Raw genomic sequence first — 25,434 nt, forward strand, 5'->3', positions numbered from 1 at the left:
ATGGTGGTGGGCACCTGTAGTCCCAGCTACTCGGGAGGCTGAGGCAGGAGAATGGCGTGAACCCGTGAGACGGAGCTTGCAGTGAGCCGAGATTATGCCACTGCACTCCAGCCTGGGTGACAGAGCAAGACTCTGTCTCAGGAAAAAAAAAAAGAAAAGTAAAAAGAAATACTGAATTGCAGTAACTTTTATAGGCACAAACTTCCTTAAGTTTCAAGCAAATGAAATTCAACCCTCATTAGTCATGAGGACTTCAAGTAGGCCATTTTACCAACACGCTTGAGCACCCTACAAATGGCTCTTACTTACTACAGAGTTCTTAGGATAAACGTGCTTATGCTTTGACTGAACAGTCACATGGATATCATAAAGGTGGCGATTGTGTATCACTATCCGGTGAAATTGCTTGCCTTCCTTCATAATTTCCTCAGTCTTTTTTTCAGTAGACATAAGATTTTCCAAAAAGTCTGAATCTTCTAAATACAGCTCATCACCTGAAAAAGGATAAAATTTGATTTTATTTTTAAATACAATATTATTTTTCACCATGGCAGAAGGGATAAAAATTTAATTCCATCGAGTATTATTTTATAAATCACTCTGATATATTAGGGACATACAAATCAGTATTTATTTTGATCTATTTAATATGTCTGGAACTGAGATAGTTGTTAAATCATTATTTATTTTGATCTGTTTAGTATGTTTGGAACTGAGATAGTTGTTAACTAATCTAATTCTATGAGCTTACCTCAATTTCTTTATTGTGTTTTTTTGGTTTTGTGTTTTTGAGATGGAATCTCACTCTGTTGCCCAGGCTAGAGTGCAGTGGCGCGATCTCGGCTCCACCTCCTGGGCTCAAGCTATTCTCATGCCTCAGCCTCCCAAGTAGCTGGGATTCCAGGTGCCTGCCAACATGCCTGGCTAATCTTTGTATTGTTAGTAGAGACAGGTTTCGCCGTATTTACCAGACTGGTCTCAAATTCTTGATCTCAAAAGATTCACCCACCTCAGCCTCCCAAAGTGCTGGGATTACAGGCCTGAACTACTGCACCTGTCCTCTTTCTTGTGTTTTTAATTTCCCTCACAACGCCCCAGTCAAGAGTTTTCTTTGGGCTCATAAACATCTGTGACTGGTATGTTTCCACTATGAACTGTAACTCTTTTACTAGTTTATGACTCTCCTTATTCTATTCAATACTAAGATTGGCCTTGATATCCATATACTTTTGGTGTTTCAAAGAGGGCTGTTCTTAACATCTTTGGGTTAATTTAGAAAAATTACATCAAAACTGCTAAACTGCTCAGACGTGGTGGCTCACGCCTGTAATCCTAGCGCTTTGGGAGGCGTGGATCATGAGGTCAGGAGATCAAGACCATCCTGGCTAACACGGTGAAACCCCGTCTCTACTAAAAAATAAAAAAAAATAGCTGGGCGTGGCGGCGGGCACCTGTAGTCCCATTTACTCGGGAGGCGGAGGCAGGAGAATGGTGTGAACCTGGGAGGCGGAGCTTGCAGTGAGCCGAGATCACGCCACTGCACTCCAGCCTGGGCAACTGCACTCCAGTCTGGGCAACAGAGTGAGACTCCGTCTCAAACAAACAAACAAACAAAAAACTGCTAAATATCCCCCCTGTAGGTTGAGTAACAAATCTTTTTTTTTTTTTTTTTTGAGACACAGTTTCGCTCTTGTTGCCCAGGCTGGAGTGCAATGGCGCAATCTCACCTCACTGCAACCTCCGCCTCCCGGGTTTGAGCGATTCTCCTGCCTCAGCCTCCCAAGTAGCTGGGATTATAGGCATGTGCCACCACGTCCAGCTAGTTTTGTATTATTAGTAGAAACGGGGTTTCTCCGTGTTGGTCGGGCTGGTCTCGAACTCCCGACCTCAGGTGATCCACCTGCTTTGGCCTCCTAAAGTGCTGAGATTACAGGCATGAGCCACCACGCCTAGCCTTTTTTTTTTTTTTTTTTTTGACAGAGAGTCTTGCTCTGTCGCCCAGGTTGGAGTGCAGTGGCACAATCTTGGCTCACTGCAACCTCCATCTCATGGATTTAAGCAATTCTCCTGCCTCAGCCTCCTGAGGAGCTGGGATTACAGGCGTGTGCAACCACACCTGGCTGATTTATTTTTTTGTGTGTATTTTCAGTTGAGATAGGGTTAACATTTTTATTTTATTCATAATTTCATAATTCACAGTTTCAATTGAAATTACGTTCAATTGGAAAAAAAACAAACTTGGCTGGGTGCAGTGCTCAAGCCTATAATCCCAGAATTTGGGGAGGTTGAAGCAGGCGGATCACCTGAGGTCAGGAGTTCAAGACCAGCCTGGCCAACATGGTGAAACCCTGTCTCTATTAATAATACAAAAAAATTGGCCAGGCGTGGTGGCACACGCCTGTAATTCCAGCTACTCAGGAGGCTGAGGCAGGAGTATTGCTTGAAACCAGGAAGCAAAGGTTGCAGTGAGCCCAGACTGCACTCCAGCCTGGGTGACAAGAGCAAAACTGTCTCAAAAAAAAAAAAAAAAGCTCCCTAATTCAAATTAGATGACAACTTACGAGTTCTCATAATTCAAACTTAAAATGCAAAAAAGTGAGAAATCGGCCAGGCGCAGTGGCTCATGACTATAATCCCAGCACTTTGAGAGGCCAAGGCGGGTGGATCACAAGGTCAGGAGTTCAAGACCAGCCTGGCCAAGATGGTGAAACCCCATCTCTACTAAAAAAAAAATACAAAAATTAGCTGGGCTTGGTGGCAGGCACCTGTAATCTCAGCTCCTCAGGAGGCTGAGGCAGAGAATCGCTTGAACCTGGGAGGCGGAGATTGCAATGAGTCAAGATCGTGTCACTGCACTCCAGCCTCGGTGACAGAAGGAGACTCTGTCTCAAAAAAAAAAAGAAAAAGTGAGAAATGACATGAGAAAGACCTTTGTCAATGTCTAGGAAATATATTAATATAAATGTATGTGTATGTATATGACATTATGCAGAATTTCTGGTTATAATAATATGGATATTTTATAGGCTTTGATCTTAGCTAATACCTGTAGACTACAAAACACAGACTGTAATTCCTGTCTCTATGTTGGGCAATACTGCCATGCAGCCCAGGGCACTGAATGTGGATACTAACCAAAGCACTGATGCTTCACTGGCTTACCTGGTAAAAGATGGACCATCCCATCAGCAGTTAACAAGATGATAGGCAACCACCTTTCCAGTCCTTCTAATGCACGACCCAAACAAAATTTGTGCAAGTCAGAGAAAGAGGCAAAGTTTGCAAGTCTTCTCACTTCGTAGAACTGTGGGGGTGCCAACCAAATTTCTTTTGATAAGAAACTTTCAGTTGTCTCCGACGGAGATGACCACTGTGAAAGACAAAGGCAGGGTTTCCTAAGGTTTATGCCATAAACAATGTGAGACTTGAGATAGTCAGATCAGTACCTAAGGTAGAACTGAATGTGTAAAATGAATTCATTAATGCACCCTGTGAGATCCCTCCAAGACAACATGAAAAGATTCAGGGAAGAAAGCTGGGTTGATCCTCTTAAGAGGTTGCTTACTGGGACACTGATCCTCAGAACTAGTAAATAAACCAGGGCAGACTGCCAAGGCTTGACCTGGGAGAGCTGTTCAGCCTAAGAGGTGGGAGATGCAAAGAGGGTAAGGTGGTTAGGGTCCCTGCTGAAAGAAGAAAGACTCCAAAGGGTAAACTCATCACAGTAGATTGAGAATTTGGTGTCTGTTTATTCTTCCAGGAAATGGGTACTTGGCTAGATCCTGAGGATATAATGATGAACACCACAAAGCTCTCCTAGGCCCTATGGGGACTTCAGCAACCAAAATGCTTTGTGATGTGGTGATGTGTGCCACATGGTACAACAGCAGTGAAGCATCAGGAGCAACAGCAGCTTTCAGGAAGTCACCTGGCATGACTCAGCCTACAGTCGAGAGAGTAATAACTTGGTAGGGTTTCACCCAAGCAGTGTTTGCCCAGTAAACTTCAGTGGCTTCATTCTGCTGTCCTTCCTGAGCCTTCTTTCCATAGACATTTAGATAAAAGGAGCTGATTCAATGGATACGGAATAACCTCAAAGGTTTTTGTTTTTGTTTTTGTTTTGAGATGGAGTCTCGTTCTGTCACCCAGGCTAGAGTGCAGTGGTGTGATGATCTTGGCTCACTGCAAGCTCCACCTCCTGGGTTCACGCCATTCTCCTGCCTCGGCCTCCCGAGTAGCTGGGACTACAGGCGCCTGCCACCACGCCCAGCTAATTTTTTGTATTTTCAGTAGAGACAGGGTTTCACTGTGTTAGCCAGGATAGTCTCGATCTCCTGACCTTGTGATCCATCCACCTTGGCCTCCCAAAGTGCTGGGATTACAGGTCTGATTTTTTTTTTTTGACCGAGTCTCACTCTGTCGCCCAGGCTGGAGTGCAGTAGCACAATCTCGGCTCACTGCAACCTCTACTTCCCGGGTTCAAGCAATTCTCTGCCTGAGCCTCCCGAGTAGCTGGGACTACAGGCACCCGCCACCATCCTGGCTCATTTTTGTATCTTTAGTAGAGATGGCATTTCACCATCTTGGCCAGGCTGGTCTTGAAATCCTGACCTTGTGATCCACTCACCTCAGCCTCCCAAAGTGCTAGGATTACAGGTGTGAGCCACTGTGCCTGGCCATACGGTTGTTCTTTAGTTGGTTTACTAAATATCCACTTACAGACCTAGGAGAAACTGATTCTCACCCCAAAGCCCTGGGATTTGGAATTGCTTTCTGCTTTAGATGGCTGTAGGACAAAGGTTTGCAAGCTCGTACATGCTTAAACATTGACGGAGAAGCCTGTGAAGCCTTCACATTCCCAGGGCCCTGCTATGATGTCCAGCAATCTATGAGTTCAGTGAGTCCCCTAATCATTCTGCAGTTGGCCAAAACGGCATTTAAAAAACAGAGCTCTGGGCCTCAAAGGACCACCCAATAGATGTGATTTCCAAGGCAACCGTATGAGTTCAGTGATAACAATGAAGACAAAGGGTTAAATGGCAGGCATCCACCTACTTGATCCAATCTGTTCAGGTTAGTCCAGACCACAGGTTACAGTACCTTATCACTTACTGATTACTTCTTACTAGTAAAGCAGTGTATAAAATGCAATGCTTTCCTGCTGAGTGCAGAGGCTCACGCCTGTAATCCCAGCCACCTGGGAGGCTACAACAGGAGGTAAGTCCTACCATGGCCAGGGTTACTGCTTAAAGGGAATTCCCAGGCTGTGACCCAGGGACCAAGAGACTAATCAGAGCCTGGGATTTTCACTGACTTGAGACACAGCTTGGATTTTGGGAAGCCCACACAGCAGAATTTGGGAAGCAGCCTACAGGAGTCTCCCCTTACGCAAGAGGGATCCTTTCCCAGATCCCTAGCGGATGCATGAAATTAAGGAAGTGCTAAGCCTTATACAAACTATGCTCTTCCTACACATACACACCTATGATAAAGTTTAATTGATGAATTAGGCCCAGTAAGACATTAACAATAACTTATTATTATTATTATTTTGAGATGGAGTCTCGCTTCTGTTACCCAGGCTGGAGTGCAATGGCACGATGTCTGCTCACGGCAAACTCCGCCTCCCGGGTTCAAGCGATTCTCCTGTCTCAGCCTCCCGAGTAGCTGGGATGACAGGCATGTGCCACCACGCCCAGCTAATTTTGTATTTTTAGTAGAGATGGGGTTTCTTCCTGTTGGTCAGGCTGGTCTCGAACTCCTGACCTCAGGTGATCTGCCCGCCTCGGGCCCCCAACGGGTTGGGAATACAGGTATGATCCACCGTGCTCAGCCAACAATAACTTATAATAAACTAGAACAATGATAGCAATTCCTGTAATAAAAGTTAGTGAATGTGGTCTTTCTCTGTCTCCAAATATCTTAATATTTTCAGACCTTGGTTGATTGAGGGTAACTCAAACCATGGAAAGAGAAACCAAGGATAAAGCTGTACCTGAGAGGAAAGACCTCCAGAGCAGAGCTCTAGAAATCTGTGCAGGGTGCACTTGAATCTTCGCTCAACACTCATCCATGTATGCATAAGGTGAAACCACATGAGACCAGGAAAGAATGATGCCTCTTTTTTTTTTCCTAGGATTAGTATTTTACTTTACTGACCACGGTATACACAAGGAGAGAATGCTTTCTGAAGAAAGAACAATTACCTGAGAGCTTTAAGATTAAACTCCCAGAGCTCACCTGGGGCCAAGGATTATTCGAATTCCTTCCAATCACAGTGGAGAGATCATGTTGAACATAAGCAGCACTCAGGTAGACCTTATAAGGGTCACACATTTAGAAGTACAGCTAATGGCCAGGCGCGGTGGCTCACGCCTGTAATCCCAGCACTTTGGAAGGCAGAGGTGGGCGGATCACCTGAGGTCCAGAGTTCAAGACCAGCCTGGCCAACATGGTGAAACCCCAACTCTACTAAAAATATAAAAATTAGCCAGGCATGGTGGCACGTGCCTGCAATCCCAATTACTTGGGAGGCTGAGGCACAAGAATCACTTGAACCAGGGAGGTGGAGGTTGCAGTGAGCCAAGATCACGCCACTGCATTCCAGCCTGGGCGGCAGAGTGAGACTATGTCTCCAAAAAAAAAAAAAAAAAAGTGCAGCTAAATTAGCTCTAGAATAAAAGCTACTATAGGCCCATGCTAACATCATTTAAAATCAGTTAAAATTAAACCTCAAGACAATTAAGGTAATTTGCAATCACTTAAATCACTTAACTGCTTGCTAGGAAATGTCCAACACTCTCATGCTTTTTTTTTTTTCTTTTTTCTTTTCTTTTTTTTTTTTTAGACAGAGTCTTGCTCTGTCACCCAGGCTGGAGTGCAGTGCCGTGATCTCATCTCACTACAGCCTCTGCCTCCTGGGTTCAAGTGATTCTCCTGCTTCAGCCTCCCAAGTAGCTAGGACTACAGGTGCCCACTACCACGACTGGCTAATTTTTTTGGTATTTTTAGTAGAAACGGGGTTTCACCATGTTGGCAAGTCTGGTCTTGAACTCCTGACCTCGTGATCCACCCACCTTGGCCTCCCAAAGTGCTGGAATTACAGGTATGAGCCACTGCACCCAGCCAAGGTCCAATACTTTTTTTTTTTTTTTATGAAGTCTTGCTCTTGTCCCCCAGGCTGGAATGTGATGACACGATCTCAGCTCACTGCAACCTCTGCCTCCCAGGTTCAAGCAATTCTTCTGCCTTGGCTCCCCAAGTAGCTGGGATTACAGGCACCTGCCACCACACCCAGCTAATTTTTGTATTTTTACTTGAGACAGGGTGTCACCATATTGGCGAAGCTGGTCTAGAACTTCTGACCTCAGGTGATCCACCCACCTCGGCCTCCCAAAGTGCTGGGATTACAGGCGTGAACCACCACGCCTGGCCCAAAGTCCAATGCTCTTTAAAGGAATACGACAAGATCCAGCACTCAACAACATAAAGTCACAATATCCAACATTCAGTAAAAACTGCAAGACATGAGGAAGCGGGAAAACATTATCCAAAACTAGAAAAAAAATAAGTCAACAAAAACAGACCCAGAAATTATAGTAATGATTAAGTTAGCAGAAAAGGGCATTAAAAACAATGCTGTAAGTATGTTCCACTGGTTTAAAGATACAAAGGAAAACATCAACATGATGAAATAAATAAAAAATATTATCTGCAAGAGACTAGGCATGGTGGCTCACGCCTGTAATTCCAGTACTTTGGGAGGCTGAGGCAGGCGGATCATGAGATCAGGAGTTCGAGACCAGCCTGATCAACATGGTGAAACCTCGTCTCTACTAAAAATACAAAAATTAGCTGGGCGTGGTGGCACATGCCTGTAATCCCAGCTATTCAGGAGGCTGAGGCAGAAGAATTGCTTGAATCTGGGAGGTGGAGGTTGCAGTGAGCCAAGATCGCACCATTGCACTCCAGCCTGGGCGGCAGAGCAAGACTGTCTCAAAAAAAAAAAAAAAAATTACCTGCAAGAGTGGTAACAGATCTCTCATAAGAAATTTATGCAAACTAGCAAACAAGGGAGCAATATTTTTAGGTACATAACGAAAAAACCTATCAACCTAGAAATTTATACCTAGCCAAAGTCTTTCAAAAACAAAGGCAAAATAGTTATTTTCAAGCAAGCAAAAGTTAGAGGACTCATTGTCATAGGATCTATGCTACAAGAAATATTAGAGAAACTTCTTTAGGCAGAAGGATACCAGAGATAGATTTAGAGCTACACAAAGGAATAAAGAGTGCTAAAAATAGTAAATATGTGGCTGGGCATGGTGGCTCATGCCTGTGATCCCAGCACTTTGGGAGGCCCAGCTGGGTGGATCACCTGAGGTCAGGAGTTCGACACCAGCCTGGCCAACATGGTGAATACTTGTCTCTACTAAAAATAAAAAAAGTAGCTGGGTGTGGTGGTGGGTGCGTGTAATCCCAGCTGAGTACTCAGGAGGCTAAGGCAGGAGAATCGCTTGAACCAGAGAGGCGAAGGTTGTGGTGAGCCAAGATCGTGCCACTGCACTCCAGCCTGGGTGACAGAGTGAGACTCTGTCTCAAAAAAAAAAAAAAAAGACTGGGCACAGTGGCCCACGCCTGTGATCCCAGCATTTTGGGAGGCTGAGGCAGGTGGATTACCTGAGGTCAGGAGTTCAAGACCAGCCTGACCAACATGGAGAAATCCCGTCTCTACTAAAAACACAAAATTAGGGCCGGGCGCGGTGGCTCAAGCCTGTAATCCCAGCACTTTGGGAGGCCGAGATGGGCGGATCACGAGGTCAGGAGATCGAGACCATCCTGGCTAACACGGTGAAACCCCGTCTCTACTAAAAAAAATACAAAAAACTAGCCGGGTGAAGTGGCGGGCGCCTGTAGTCCCAGCTGCTCGGGAGGCTGAGGCAGGAGAATGGCGTAAACCCGGGAGGCGGAGCTTGCAGTGAGCTGAGATCTGGCCACTGCACTCCAGCCTGGGCGACAGAGCGAGACTCCGTCTCAAAAAAAAAAACACAAAATTAGCTGGCCATGGTGGGCGCATGCTTGTAATCCCAGCTACTTAGGAGGCTGAGGCAGGAGAATCACTTGAACCCAGGAGGCAGAGGTTGTGGTGAGCCGAGATGGCACCATTGCACTGCTGCCTGGGGAACAAGAACAAAACTCTGTCTCCAAAAAAAAAGGTAAATATGCAGGTAAACATAAGACATTTTTTCTCATTAAGACTGATGTTCTAGGCTGGGCGGGGTGGCTGATGCCTGTAATCTCAGTACTTTGAGAGGCCGAGGTGGGCAGATGACCTGAGGTCGGGAGTTCGAGACCAGCCTGACCAACATGGAGAAATCCCATTTCTACTAAAAATACAAAATTAGCTGGGCGTGGTGGCATATGCCTGTAATCCTAGCTACAACGGAGGCTGAGGCAGGAGAATAGCTTGAACCCGGGAGGTGGAGGGTGTGGTGAGCCAAGATTATGCCATTGCATTCCAGCCTGGGTGAGAAGAGTGAACCCTATCTTAAAAAAAAAAAAAAAAAGATTGATGGTCTAAAGCAAAAATAATCAGAGTGGTATTGTAGAGTTTATAATAAAAGTCAAATGGATGACAACAATAGCATAAAGGACAAGAGAGAAAAAACAAGTATACTATTGCAAGGTTCTAACTCTATAAATGAAATGAAAAATGTATATTGCAAATTTTAGAGCAACTACAAAGAGACATAGTAAGTTAATAATGGAAATAAAATGGTCATAAGAAAAACAAGTACAAATAGATGGGGAAAAAATGAGCAGTAAGATGGTAGATTTGAATCTAACCTTACTGACAATAACAAATATAAATAAACACTCCAACTAAAAAGCAAAATTTTTATATCAGATAAAAAGACTATATGCTGCCTACAAGAAACACACTTTTTTCTCTTTTTTAAGAGATGGAGTCTCACTCTGTCACCCAAGCTGGAGTACAGTGGCATGATCTTGGCCCACTGCTACCTCTGCCTCCTGAGTTCAAGCAATTCTCCTATCTCTACCTGTATGAGGGTTCAGTCAGGCTGGTGGGAAAAAATTTAGTTATACCAGCCAGAAACCCTCCTGGAAGGCCTGAGAGTTTGCATAAATTCAGTAACAGATCTGGCTGAAGGCAGCCTAGTCCATTTACGGTTAGTTAAATAAATTAAAGTAGGCCAGGTGCGGTGGCTCACGCCTGTAATTCCAACACTTTGGGAAGCCAAGGCGGGTGGATCACAAGGTCAGGAGATCGAGAGCATCCTGGCTAACATGGTGAAACCCCATCTCTTCTAAAAATACACACACACACACAAATTAGCCAGGCGTGGTGGCAGGCGACTGTAGTCCCAGCTACTCCGGAGGCTGAGGCAGAAGAATGGTGTGAACCCGGGAGACGGAGCTTGCAGTGAGCCGAGATTGTGCCACTGCACTCCAGCCTGGGCAGCAGAGTGAAACTCTTTCTCAAAAAAATTAATCAATTAAAGTAGATACAAAGGAATGTGAGGAGTTTATCTAACTAGCTTGTTTACTCATGTGGTCCTAAGACTAACCTTTGATCTACCACAGGTGCTTAATTGCTTTCTATTTGGGATGTCCACAAGGTCAATTACCCTCTAGTGGTGTTGACTCAAGCCTTTGTCAATTAATCTTTACTGAATAAATGCGAGTCTCACTGGCTGGTCAAGGTTGAGGTCACAACTGTTTACAGCACTCTCCTGGGAGTCTATAAGTAGGCCTAATGCTCAGCCGAAATGGTAAAGCAGAATATCTGTATCAGTGCACATTATTCATCCATCGTTGGGTCACGGTCTGTGGGACAGACCCCCGCACACCCGGATAATTTTTGTATTTTTAGTATAGACAGGGTTTCACTATGTTGCTGGGCTGGTCTCAAACTCCTGAACTCAGGTGATCAGCCCTCCTTGGCCTCCCAAAGTGTTGGGATTATAGGTGTAAGCCACTGTACCCAGTCAGAAACACACTTTAAATAATAAAGACACAGATAGGTTAAAAGGATGGAAAATATACTAACATGAATCAAAGGAAAGTCAGAGTGGCTATATTAATATCAAACAGAGTAAATTTCAGATTTCAGAATAAAGATTATAACCAGGAATAAAGAAGGATATGTCATAATCATCAAAGAGTTAAACCATGAACTTTTAAAAGTCTTAAATGTGGATACAGTCAGTACCTTCCATGGGAGCTTCAAAATACATGAAGCCAAATCTGATAGAACTAAAAGGTGAAAAAGACAACCCCACAATTATTAGTTGAAGATTTCTGCATTCCTCTCTCAGCACCTGATGAAACAAGGAAATGATATAGAAGACCTGCAAGACTGGCCAGGCACAGTGGCTCATGCCTGTAATCCCACACTTTGGGAGGCCCAGGCAGGTGGATCACCTGAGGTCAGGAGTTCGCGACCAGCCTGACCAACCAGTGAAACCCCCGTCTCTACTAAAAATACAAAAATTAGCTAGGCATGGTGGTGGGCGCCTGTAATCCCAGCTGCTCGGGATACTGAGGCAGGAGAATCACTTGAACCCGGGAGGCGGAGGTTTCAGTGAGCCGAGATCAGGCCACTGCACTCCAGCCTGGGTGACAGAGCAAGACTCTGTTTCAAAAAAAAAAAAAAAAAACCTTCAAGATGCTATGAACAACTCAACCTAATTTGACATTTTCACAATAATACCAACAAACAGCAGAATACGTATTTTCTCAGGTGCAAAGGGAACATTCACCAAAACAGACCATATTCGTGGCCTTAAAACAAATCTCAATAATTTTTTTTTTTTTTTTTGAGACAAGGTCTCTGTTGTCCAGGTTGAACTGCAGTTGTGTGATCATGGCTTACTACAGCCTCAACCTTCCAGGCTCAAGTGATCCTCCCACCCACCTCAGCTCCCTCAGTAACGGGAACCACAGGCATGTACCACCATGCCCAGCTAATTTTTAATTTTTTTGGTAGTTATGAGGTCTTAGTATGTTACAGTCCAGGCAGGTCTTGAGTTCTTGAGCTCAATCGATCCTCTGGCCTTGTTCTCCCAAAATGCTGAGATTACAGGTGTCACTGTATTGGTCAATCAATTTTAAAAGATTGAAACTGGCCAGGCACAGTAGCTTATGCCAATAATCCCCAAGAATTTGGGAGGCTGAAGCCAGATGGTCGTTTGAGGCCAGGAGTTCAAGACCTGCCTAAGCAACATAGCAAGAGCTAGTCTCTACAAACAATAAAACAATTAGCCAAGCATGGTTGCACGTGCCTATGGGTCCAGCTACCTGGGAAGCTGAGACTGGAGAATCACTTGAGCCCAGAAGTGAAGCCAGCTGGACTTTCTGGGTTGAGTGGAGACTTGGAGAACTTTTCTGTTTAGCTAAAGTTTTGTAAATGCATCAATCGGCACTCTGTAAAAACGCACCAATCAGTGCTCTGTGTCTAGCTAAAGGTTTGTAAATGCACCAATCTGTACTCTGTAAAAATGCACCAATCAGCGCTCTGTGTCTAGCTAAAGGTTTGTAAACACACCAATCAGCACTCTGCAAAAATGGACCAATCAGCACTCTGTAAAATGGACCAATCAGCAGGATATGGGCGGGGCCAAATAGGTGGAAGAAAAGGTGGCCACCCCTGCCAGCAGAGGGCAGCTGGCTCCGGTCCCCTTCCATGCTGTGGAAGCTTTGTTCTTTTGCTCTTTGCAATAAATCTTGCTGCTGCTCACTCTTTGGGTCTGCACTACCTTTATGAGCTGTAACACTCTCTGCAAAGGTCTGTAGCTTCTCTCCTGAAGTCAGCGAGACCACGAACCCACTGGAAGGAATAAACTCCAGATGCATCTGAACATCTGAATGGACAAACTCCAGACACACCATCTTTAAGAACTGTAACACTCACCGCAAAGGTTCGCGGCTTCATTCTTGAAGTCAGCGAGGCCAAGAACCCCCTGGAAGGAACAAATTCTGGGCACATTTTGGCGACCACGAAGGGACTATCACCTGTCGTCAAGCGGTAAGTACCATTGGATCCTGTTCACTTGCTATTCTGTCCTATTTTTCCTTAGAATTCAGGGGCTAAATACTGGGCACCTGTTGGCCAGTTAAAAGTGACTAGTGCAGCCACTGGACTAAAGACACAGGTGTCAGGCTTTCTGGGAAAGCGCTCTCTAACAACCCCTGACTCGGAGTTGGGAGGGTTGGTTTGCCTGGAACCAACTTTCACTTTTCCTGTACTTCTGGGCTGAGCCGAGGGTCGACAGAGAGGAAAGCCATTCAGCTCCGGGGTCTCGACAACAAGTTGGTTGACCCTGCAGTCATGAGTGGAACTCTCAAAGTCATGTCGCCTAAGCGAGACTTGCCCATCTATCCTATCTATCCTGACCCTTGCCTCCTGGGTCTCAACGACTGTCAGACAAACTTCCTCTCGCCTCTCTTCTCTGAGTCCCACTTCTAAAAACCACTCCCGGCCGGGTGCGGTGGCTCAAGCCTGTAATCCCAGCACTTTGGGAGGCTGAGACGGGCGGATCACGAGGTCAGGAGATCGAGACCATCCTGGTTAACCCAGTGAAACCCCGTCTCTACTAAAAAATACAAAAAAAAATTAGCTGGGTGAGGTGGCGGGCACCTGTAGTCCCAGCTACTCGGGAGGCTGAGGCAGGAGAATGGTGTAAACCTGGGAGGCGGAGCTTGCAGTGAGCTGAGATCCGGCCACTGCACTCCAGCCTGGGCCACAGAGTGAGACTCCGTCTCAAAAATAAATAAATACATACATACATACATACATACATACATACATACATACCACTCCCTGTCTCTGGTGCTTTTCTAGCTTCTCCTTTAAGAATGATTTCTGTTACCGTCTTTAGACACCCGGGCTCACCAATCAGAAATACATAATTTTTGCCCAAAGCCCCATCGTACGGGGTGACTATCTGGAATTTTAGGATCCCTCCTCAGACAAAAAGGCCTAACAAAAGCTATTCCTGAAGCTAGAATATGGGGAGCCTCAGAAATTGTATCCTTCCTATTCTAAGTGGGGACAAAAGGCGTCACTCTTCCAACTCTGGGGATCCCTTCCCTCCCTCAGGGTATGGCCCTCCACTTCGTTTTTGGGGCATAACATCTTTATAGGACAGGGGTAAAGTCCCAATACTAACAGGAGAATGCTTAGGACTCTAACAGGTTTTTGATAATGCGTTGGTAAGGGCCACTAAATCCGATTTTTCTTGCTTTGTGGTCTAGGAGGACAGGCAAGGGTGCAGGTTTTCGAGAATGCGTCAGTAAGGCCCACTAAATCCGACCTTCCTCAGTCCTCCTTGTGGTCTAGGAGGAGAACTAGTGTTTCTGCTGCTGCGTCGGTGAGCGCAACTATTCCGATCAGCAGGGTCCAAGGACCGTTGCGGGTTCTTGGGCAGGGGAGAAACAAACCAAAATCTTGGGTGGTTTTGTCTTTCAGATGGGAAACACTCAGGCACCAACAGGCTCACCCTTCAAATGCATTCTAAGGCATTGGTACCAATTTGACCCACAAACCCTGAAAAAGAGGTGTCTCTTTTTTTTCTGCACTACGGCCTGGCTCCAATATTCTCTCTCTGATGGGGAAAAATGGCCACCTGAGGGAAGTATAAAAATACTATCCTGCAGCTTGACCTTTTCTGTAAGAGGGAAGGCAAATGGAGTGAAATACCTTATGTCCAGGCTTTCTTTTCACTGAAGGAGAATACACAACTATGCCAAGCTTGCAATTTACATCCCATAGGAAGACCTCTCAGCTTACCCCCATATCCTAGCCTCCCTACAGCTACCTTTCCTATTAATGATAAGCCTCCTCTAATACCCCCTGCCCAGAAGGAAACAAGCAAAGAAATCTCCAAAGGACCACAAAAACCCCCAAGCCATCAGTTATGTGCCCTTCAAGCTGTAGGGGAAGGGGAACTTGGCCCAACCCGGGTACATGTCCCCTTCTCCCTCTCTGATTTAAAGCAGATCAAGGCAGACCTTGGGAAGCTTTTGGATGACCCTGATAGGTACACAGGTGTCCTACAGGGTCCAGGGCAAACCTTCAGTCTCACTTGGAGAGATGTCATGCTATTATTAGATCAAACCCTGGCCTTTAATGAAAAAAATGTGGCTTTAGCTGCAGCCCAAGAGTTTGGAGATAGCTGGTATCTTAGTCAAGTAAATGATAGAATGACAGCCAAAGAAAGGGATAAATTCCCTACCAGTCAGCAAGCCGTCCCCAGTATGGATCCCCACTGGGACCTCGACTCAGATCGTGGGGACTGGAGTCGTAAACATCTGTTGACCTGTTTTCTAGAAGGACTAAGGAGAATTAGGAAAAAGCCCATGAATTATTCTATGATGTCCACCATAACTCAGGGAAAGGAAGAAAATCCTTCTGCCTTCCTCGAGCGGCTAGGGGAGGCATTAAGAAAATATACTCCTCTGTCACCCAACTCATTCAAGGGTCATTTGATCCTAAAAGACAAGTTTATTACCCAATCAGCCGCAGATATCAGGAGAAAGCTCCAAAAGCGAGCCCTGGACCCGGAACTAAATCTGGAGGCATTATTAAACCTGGCGACCTCAGTGTTCTATAATAGGGACCAAGAGGAACAGGCCCAAAAGGAAAAGCGAGATCAGAGAAAGGCCACAGCCTTAGTCATGGCCCTCAGAAAAACAAACCTTGGTGGTTCAGAGAAGACAGAAAATAGAGCAGGCCAATCACCCGGTAGGGCTTGTTATCAGTGTGGTTTACAAGGACACTTTTTAAAAAAAAAAATTGTCCTATGAGAAACAAGCTGCCCCCTCAACCATGTCCACTATGCCAAGGCAATCACTGGAAGGCACACTGTCCCAGAGGACAAAGGTTCTCTGGGACAGAAGCCGCCAACCAGATGATGCAACAACAGGACTGAGGGTGCCTGGGGCAAGCACCAGCTGATGTCATCACTCTCACCGAGCCCCGGCTATGTATAACCATTGAGGGCCAGGAAATTGGCTTCCTCCTGGACACTGGCAGGGCCTTCTCAGTGTTAATCTCCTGTCCTGGATGACTGTCCTCAAGGTCTGTTACCATCCGAAGAATCCTGGGACAGCCTATAACCAGGTATTTCTCCCACCTCCTCAGTTGTAACTGGGAGACTTTGCTCTTTTCACATGCCTTTTCTTATTATGCCTGAAAGTCCCACACCCTTATTAGGGAGGGATATATTAGCCAAAGCTGGAGCTATTATCTACATGAATATGGGGAACAAGTTAACCACTTGTTGTCCCCTGCTTGAGGAGGGAATCAACCCTGACGTCTGGGCATTGGAAGGAACAAACTCAAGCTCCAGCCTTAAGCCTTCCCACAGGACAAAACTTTTCTTTAAACGTCACAGAGAGAGCAGGAATAGCTCTTGGGGTCCTTACTCAGACTCGTGGGACAACCCCACAGCCAGTGGCATACCTAAGTAAGGAAACTGATATAGTAGCAAAAGGCTGGCCTCACTGTTTACAGGTAGCCATGGCAGTGGCTGTCTTAGTGTCAGAGGCTATCAAAATAATATAAGGAAAGGATCTCGCTGTCTGGACTACTCATGATGTAAATGGCATACTAGGTGCCAAAGGAAGTTTATGGCCATCAGACATGCTTAGATATCAGGCGCTACTCCTTGAGGGACCGGTGCTTCAAGTGCATATGTGTGAGGCCCTCAGCCCTGCCGCTTTTCTCCCAGAGGATGGGGAGCCGGTCAAGCATGGCTGCCAACAGGTTGTAGTCTAGACTTATGCCGCCCAAGAGGATCTCTTAGAAGTCCCCTTAGCTAATCCAGACCTTAACCTATATACCGATGGAAGTTCATTTGTGGAAAATGGGATACGGAGGGCAGGTTATGCCATAGTTAGTGATGTAACCGTACTTGAAAGTAAGCCTCTTCCCCCCAGGCACCAGCGCCCAGTTAGCAGAACTAGTGGCATTTAACTGAGCCTTAGAACTGGGAAAGGGAAAAAGGATAAATGTGTATACAGATAGCAAGTATGCTTATCTAATCCTACATGCCCAGGCTGCAATATGGAAGGAAAGGGAATTCATAACCTCTGGGGGAACCCCCATTAAATACCACAGGAAATCATGGAGTTATTGCACTCAGTGCAAAAACCCAAGGAGGTGGCAGTCTTACACTGCCAAAGCCATCGAAAAGGGGAAGGAGAGGGGAGAACAGCAGCATAAGCAGCTGGCAGAGGCAGGAAAAGAGCAGCAGAGAGAAAGAGAGACAAAGTCAAAGACAGAAGGAAAGAGAGGAAGAGACAGACAGAAAGTCAAAGAGAGAAGGAAAGAGAGGAAGAGACAAAGGAGTCAGAGAGAAAGAGAAGTAGTAAAAAAAAAACAGTGTACCCTATTCCTTTAAAAGCCAGGGTAAATTTAAAACCTATAATTCACACCTGTAATGCCAGCATTTTGGGAGGCCAAGGCTGACGGATCACGAGGTCAGGAGTTCGAGACCAACTTGGCCAACATGGTGAAACTCCGTCTCTACTAAAAATACAAAAATTAGCTGGGGGGGGGGGGGGGGGGGGGGGGCGCCTGTAATTCCAGCTACTTGGGAGGCTGAGGCAGGAGAATTGCTTGGATCCAGGAGGCAGAGGTTGCAGTGAGCCTAGACTGCGCCACTGCACTCCAGCCTGGGTGACAGGCAAGACTCTGTCTCCAAAAAAAAAAGTAAAAATATAAAACCTATAATTGATAATTGAAGGTCTTCTCTGTAACCCTATAACACTCCAATACCACCTTGTTGTCAGTGTAAACAAGGGCATCGCCTGAAAGCACTGGGCCACTGACAACCCGTAGCCTTCCTATCAAAAATCCTTAACCCAGCAGGTTTCCTAACAGGGGATCTAAATCTGAAGGTCTGACCAGACGTAGGAGGAACTCCCTTCAGGATGATAGATGTTTCCTCCCGGGTGATTAAGGAAAAAGACACAATGGGTACTCAGTAAGTGATCAGGAAACTCTTACAGAAGCAGAGTTAGGAAAATTGCCTAACAATTGGGCTGCTCAAACGTGCCAGCTGTCTGCACTTAGCCAAACCTTAAAGTACTTACAGAATCAGAAAGGAGCCATCTATACCAATTTTAAGTTAATATGGACTGAATGAGGTCTTATTAAGAGCAAATAATAATTGAAATCCCAAACTTAACAAGATTTTCAACAAAAGTAAAGTTTGCTAAAAGTTAACAGTGTAACATATATTATCCTAACTTCTAATCTTACGGAAATCAGACCCTATCAGTGCCCCTCAAAGCTCAAGTCCTTCAGCGCAGGGCCATACAACTAATACCCCTAGGTATATAGGGTTAGAAATGGCCACTGCTACAGGAACCAGAATAGCCAGTTTATCTACTTCATTATCCTACTACCACACACTCTCAAAGGATTTCTCAGATAATTTGCAAGAAATAACAAAATCTATCCAGTAAGGATAGTAACTGCAATCCCACATAGACTCTGGCAGCAGTGACTCTCCAAAACCCCCGAGGCCTAGACCTTCTCACTGCTGAGAAAGGAGGACTTTGCGCCTTCTTAGGGGAAGAGTGTTGGTTTTACACTAACAAGTCAGGGATAGTGCGAGATGCCGCCCGGCATTTACAGGAAAAGGCTTCTGAAATCAGACAATGCCTTTCAAACTCTTATACCAACCTCTGGAGTTGGGCAACATGGCTTCTTCCCTTTCTACCTCCTGTGACAGCCATCTTACTATTACTCGCCTTCGGGCTCTGTATTTTTAACCTCCTTGTCAAATTTGTTTCCTCTAGAATAGCAGCCATCAAGCTACAGATGGTCTCACAAACAGAACCCCAAATGAGCTCAACTAACAATTTCTACCAAGGACCCCTGGACCGACCAGCTGGCCCTTTCACTGGCCTAGAGAGTTCCCCTCTGGAGGACACTACAACTGCAGGGAACTTTCTTTGCCCCCATCCAGCAGGAAGTAGCTAGAGCAGTCAAAGCCCAATTCCCAACAGCAACTGGGATGTCCTGTTTAGAGGGGGATTGAGAGGTAAAGCCAGCTGAACTTCCTGGGTTGAGTGGGGACTTGGAGAACTTTTCTGTCTAGCTAAAGGTTTGTAAATACACCAATCAGCACTCTGTAAAAATGGACCAATTAGTGCTCTGTGTCTAGCTAAAGGTTTGTAAATGCACCAATCAGTACTATGTAAAAACACACCAATCAGCGCTCTATCTAGCTAAAGCTTTGTAAATGCACCAATCAGCACTCTGTAAAAACGGACCAATCAGTGCTCTATAAAATGGATCAGGCCGGGCGCGGTGGCTCAAGCCTGTAATCCCAGCACTTTGGGAGGCCGAGACGGGTGGATCACGAGGTCAGGAGATCGAGACCATCCTGGCTAACATGGTGAAACCCCGTCTCTACTAAAAAATACAAAAATTAGCTGGGCGAGATGGCGGGCGCCTGTAGTCCCAGCTACTTGGGAGGCTGAGGCAGGAGAATGGCGTGAACCCGGGAGGCGGAGCCTGCAGTGAGCCGAGAGCGCGCCACTGCACTCCAGCCTGGGCGACAGATCGAGACTCCGTCTCAAAAAAAAAAAAAAAAAAAAAAAAAAATGGATCAATCGGCAGGATGTGGGCAGGGTCAAATAAGGGAATAAAAGCTGGCGCCCCTGCCCCAACCCCTCCCCCCAACCCCAGCCAGCAACAGTCAACCGCTGGGGTCCACTTCCATGCTGTGGGAGCTTTGTTTTTTCCTCTTTTTGCAATAAATCTTGCTGCTGCTCACTCCTTGGGTCCGCACTAACTTTATGAGCCCTAACACTGACTGCAAAGGTCTGCAGCTTCACTCCTGAAGTCAGCAAGACCAGGAACTCCCACCAGGAGGAGCAAACAACTCCAGGTAGGCCACCTTTAAGAGCTATAACACTCACTGCAAAGGTCTGCAGCTTCACTCCTGAAGTCAGCAAGATCATGAACCCACCGGAAGGAAGAAACTCCAGACACATCTGAACCTCTGAAGGAACAAACTCCAGACACACCATCTTTAAGAACTGTAACACTCACTGCGAGGGTCCACGGCTTTATTCTTAAAGTCAGCGAGACCAAGAACCCACAGGAAGCAACCAATTCTGGACACACCAGGAGCTGGAGACCAGCCTGGGTGTGCCACACAGAGAGACAGGACCCCCATCTGTACCAAAACTAAATAAAAATAGGAAGACTGAAATCATACTAAGTCTGTTCTCCAAGAAAATCAAATTAAACTGCGGTGGAGATGAACTACTTCTACACATGTACAAGTGCTTAGGACAGGGGTTCTCCGCTGGAGGAACCACGTGGAGAGGCCAGAGGCCTTAAGACCCCAAAGCCTAGGAAAGCAGAGAGGCTTCACCAAGAGCATGGCTTTAGTCTGCAGGTGTGAGGGTTTCCTGCCCCTCCAAGCATTCCTGGCTAATTACTCTCTCTGGGCTCCGCCTATGCAAGTGTCCCTGCGAGGCCTGTGCCACCAGGAGGGGTCCTCCCTCTCACATCCCCGCGGTCCCCAGCAAGGCCTTGAGCAGGCCCTACCTGGTAGCCCACCACCTCCGCCAAGTCGGGGTAGACAGGCGGCGGCTCCCGCAGGCAGCACAGGAAGAAGGCCGTGTCGAAGCGGCGAGTGGCGCTGCGGTGGAAAGGGGTGAGCCATGCGCTCCAGTTGTGCAGCGCCCAGATGTCTGGCGTGCAGTCGAGGTGGGCGCACAGCCGCAGGAAGTGGCGCGGGTCCCGGCGCACGCGGGCGCGCCAGGCTGCCAGGCCCGGGGGCGGCTCCAGGGCGAGGCCGGGCCTGGGTGCTGGGCCAGGCGGGGAAGTCCTGGGCCGCAGCAGCAGCACGCCCGCCTCCTCGAAGGCCTCGCGCACGGCGCAGATGCGGAAGGCTACGTCCTCAGGCAGCGCCCCAGTGTTGTCGGCGTTGCTGTCACCGGTGTCGGGCAGCGACGGGAAAGCGGCCCGGCTCAATGGCGCTGGGCCCAGGCCGAAGCCTGGCGGCCCATGGTGCGGCGCGAAGAGGCCCAGCCAGTCCGCCGAGCGGTCGGCTGCGTCCAGCACTCCGCCCGGGAAGACGTGCGCGCCCGGCATGAAGCCTTGGTGCGGGGAGCGCTGCAGCAGCAGCAGCCGGAAGCCCTCAGCGGGCGGCGGGCGCGACGGCGGGGTGGCAGTCTCTGGGCACGTCCAGCCTGCCGCCAGGACGATGCTGGCCGCCCGCCGCCAGCGGCTGGGGACCGGCCGCAGGGAGCTGCTCATGGCGCGCGGTTACCCGGATCCGATTCTGGCGCGGCCGGAGCTCCTCGGCAGGTGGCCCGGCCCTGCAGGGACCCCAGCACCCCCGGCGGCCTCGCGGGGCTTGAGGGCGAGCGTCCGGCGCTGGGTGAACCTGGGCGTTTGGTCGGCACCTGCACCGGCGCCTGCCTGTGGGAGGGACAACTGAGCAGGCACCGCCTTGAGTGCAGTGGGGCCCAGCTAGGGCACTCTCGCGGGACAATGGGTGTCACGGCAGCCAGCGAGCATTTTGTCATTCACAGCTGCCTGAAAGGAGGACCGCAGTATTCCCACGCAGGAAGCTTGGACCAAGAGCAGGAATGCTTAAGGCCGCATATGACTTGCCATGGTAAAAAACAGGATGCAAACCCAGGCCTGATGACATCCACCCCACTAAAAGCTCAGGACTAGGACTTTCTCCTTTAAACAAGGATCCACACGTGGGTGTTCCCTGTGGAAGAGGAAGAGAGGACATTCGAAGGGCAGAAGTCTGACCTTTGCAAGCACACATGAACCACACCAATGAGAAATGAATGGATGAGCCAGATGCCAAATTATAAATTTCCTACTGCACAGCTTCAATGTGAAAGGTACTCCCAGAGTCATTTCTCTCCTGTTCTGGTTACCTTTTATTGTCAGGGCGCCTGGGGACGGCCTTAGGTGTCTTAGGACATTTGACGAGTTCCACTTTGATGGGAGATGTTTAATCTGGGCCTTCACATGGAGATTTCTCTCCACCCTTTTAGTGTCTAGAAGACTCCCACCTTCAATAGCAGGATTGTGATCTTTTGAAAAGCCTGTGTAAATTTGACTCTTTTATAATTCCTTATCAGTCACCAACAGCTTCTGCCATAATTGCTATTATAATTGGATTACACATTTGTTATATTTTTGGATGAAATACACTATACTCCTGCCGACCCTCACAAGCCATCATTTTAATGTGGGTTATTTCCTGGGTAGAATCCACAGATGACATTGTCAATATTTAGGGCTTTATTTGTTTGTTTTAAGAGACCTGGCCTCTGGCCAGGCGCTGTGGCTCACACCTGTAATCCCACCACTTTGGGAGGCCGAGGCGGGCGGATCACCTGAGGCCAGGACTTCGACACCAGCGTGGCCAAAATTGCAAAACCCCGTCTCTACTAAAAATACAAAAATTAGTTGGGTGTGGTAGCCCGCACCTATAGTTGCAGCTACTCGGGAGGCTGAGGCAGGAGAATCACTTGAATCTGGGCGGAGGTTGCAGTGAGCCAAGATCGTGCCACTGCATTCTGGCATGGGTGACAGAGCAAGACTCTCTCTCAAAAAAATAAATAAATAAAAATACAGAGCAAGGGAGAGAAAGAAATTAAGGTACTCAGGTGATTAAAGTAACATGTCTTCAATACTAGGAGTAATAATAATCCTAGGGGATAATAATATTAGTAGTCACTAAGTACACTGTGTCTGAGGCACTAGGAACTTTATAAGTATAGTGTTAGTTGTGTAATTCTTACAAAACCCCATGAAGTGGAAACAGTTATCACCATTTTACAGATGACTAACCATTTATGGAGGGATTAAGAGTCTTAAGAACATAGTACTCCCTTCACTGTAAAATAACACCATGGTTTTGTGGGTGAATGTGCGTGTTTCAACATCAGCTGGTTTTCACAGAAGCTGATTACTCATGAGTGAGATGACCAAGCCCTGGGTGCATAGCAAAATAAGAGAAACTGAAGCTTTTTTTTGGAGGGGGAGTCTGGCTCTCTCACCAGGCTGGAGTGCAGTGGTGTGATCTCAGCTTACTGCAATACCTGCCTCTTGGGTTCAAGCAATTCTCCTGCCTCAGCCTCTGGAGTAGCTGGGATTGCAGGTGCGTGCTACCACGCCTCACTAATTTTTGTATTTTTAGTAGAGACAAGGTTTCATCATGTTGGCCAGGCTGGTCTCAAACTTCAGACCTCAAGTGATCCTCCCAAAGTGCTGGGATTACAGGTGTGAGCCACCACACCTGGCAGAAACTGGACCTTTACCAACACAGAACGGTGTCCAAAATGTGCACACTGCCATGACTGTCATACGTGGGGCTCTGAGATGACACAATTAACAGTTTACGGATCCAGAGATCACATCATATAAACTCAGTTATCTGAACTGTAGCCAAGAAACAGTACAGAACCAAAGAACTATCCATGAGCATTCAAAGAGATACAGATGTCATATTCAAATCTAAAGTGCTCTGCTCACAGGACAAATTAATTTGTGGATGTGTTATTTACCTAATGCTGTTAACAAATTACTCAAAAACTTGGTAACTTAAATCAGTAAACACTTATTGTCCAGGCATGGTGGGTAATGCCTGTAACCCTAACACTTTGGGAGGCCAAGGCGGGAGGATAAATTGAGGCCAGGAATTCAAGACCAGCCTGGGAAATACAGCGAGACCCCACCTCTTAAAAAAAGAAAATTAGCGGCCAGGCAAGGTGGCTCACGCCTGTAATCCCAGCACTTTGGGAGGCCAAGATGGGCGGATCACAGATCAGGAGATCGAGACCATCCTGGCTAACACGGTGAAACCCTGTCTCTACTAAAAATACAAAAAAGCTGGGCGTGGTGGCGGGTGACTGTAGTCCCAGCTACTCGGGAGGCTGAGGCAGGAGAATGGGGAGAACCTGGGAGGCAGAGCTTGCAGTGAGCTGAGATTGCGCCACTGCACTCCAGCCTGGGCGACAGAGTGAGACTCTGTCTCAAAAAAAAAAAAAAAAAAAAGAAAATTAGCTGGGTGGGGTATCACATACCTATAGTCCCAGCTACTCAAGGGGCTGAGATGGGAGGATCACTTGAGCCCAGGAGTTGGAGGCTGCAGTGAGCCATGATCACGCCACTGTACTCTGACCTGGGCGACAGAGCAAGACTCTGCCTCGAAATAAAAAAGAGGCGGGGTGCAGTGGCTCACACCTGTAATCCCAGCACTTTGGGAGGCCAAGGTGGGTGGATCACCTGAGGTCAGGAGTTTGAGACCAGCCTGGCTAACATGGTGAAACCCCATCTCTACTAAAAATACAAACAAAAATTTACCTGGGTGTGGTGGCGGGCGCCTGTAATCCCAGCTACTCAGGAGGCTGAGGCAGGAGAATTGCTTGAACCCAGGAGGCGGAGGTTACACTGAGCTGAGATAGTACTACTGCATTCCAGCCTGGGTGACAGAGCAAGACTCCGTCTCAAAACAAAAACAGAACAAAAAACAAGAAAAACAAACAAAAAACAATGGACATTGATTATCCCACCATTTCTGTTGATTAGGGATTAGGGACCACCTCCATGTGGTGATCCTAACTCAGTATCTCCCATGAGGTTGTGATCAGCATGTCAGCTAGGGCTTGTCCAGCACTGGGAGATCCAGTTCCTCAATGGCTCACTCACATGGCTGTTGGCAGGGGGCCTAGTTCCTTACTGCATGGATCTTTCCATAGGGTTGATTCAATGTCTTCAGGACTTGGTGTCTTTTATGACTTAGCCTCAAAAGTTACACTTCAGGCTGGGCACAGTGGCTCACAACTGTAATCCCAACACTTTGGGAGACTGAGGCAGGTGGACGACCTGAGGTCAGAAGTTTGAGACCAGCCTGGCCAACACAGTGAAACCCTGTCTTTACTGAAAATATAAAACAGCCGGGTGTGATGGTGCCTACTTGTAATCCCAGCTACTTGCGAGGCTGAGGCAGGAGAATTGCTTGAACCTGGAAGGCAGAGGTTGCAGTGAGCTGAGATCCCGCCACTGCCCTCTAGCCTGGATAAGAGTGAAAACTCTGTCTCAAAAAAAAAAAAAAAAAAAAAGAGTCTCGCTCTGTCACCCAGGCTGGAGTGCAGTGACCGGATCTCAGCTCACTGCAAGCTCCGCCTCCCGGGTTTACGCCATTCTCCTGCCTCAGCCTCCGGAGTAGCTGGGACTACAGGCGCCCGCCATCTGGCCCGGCAAGTTTTTTGTATTTTTTAGTAGAGACGGGGTTTCACCGTGTAGACCAGGATGGTCTCGATCTCCTGACCACGTGATCCACCCGTCTCGGCCTCCCAAAGTGCTGGGATCACAGGCTTCAGCCACCGCGCCCGGCCAACTCTGTCTTA

At 47.2% G+C, this 25,434-nt stretch overlaps 1 protein-coding gene across 1 annotated transcript; it reads right to left on the minus strand.

Annotated features, from left to right (window-relative positions):
• Positions 1-99: 99 nt before the first annotated feature.
• On the minus strand, positions 100-21,479 carry NUDT19 (nudix hydrolase 19). Its single transcript, XM_023229087.3, has 3 exons — positions 20,597-21,479; positions 3,163-3,370; positions 100-494 (listed from the first exon to the last, which is right to left on the minus strand). The coding sequence occupies exons 1-3, from the start codon at positions 21,308-21,310 to the stop codon at positions 289-291; spliced, it is 1,128 nt and encodes a 375-aa protein (XP_023084855.1). The 5' UTR covers positions 21,311-21,479; the 3' UTR covers positions 100-288.
• Positions 21,480-25,434: the final 3,955 nt, after the last annotated feature.

Source organism: Piliocolobus tephrosceles, chromosome 21 (assembly GCF_002776525.5).
Source record: "Piliocolobus tephrosceles isolate RC106 chromosome 21, ASM277652v3, whole genome shotgun sequence".
NCBI classification, from domain to species: domain Eukaryota; kingdom Metazoa; phylum Chordata; class Mammalia; order Primates; family Cercopithecidae; genus Piliocolobus; species Piliocolobus tephrosceles.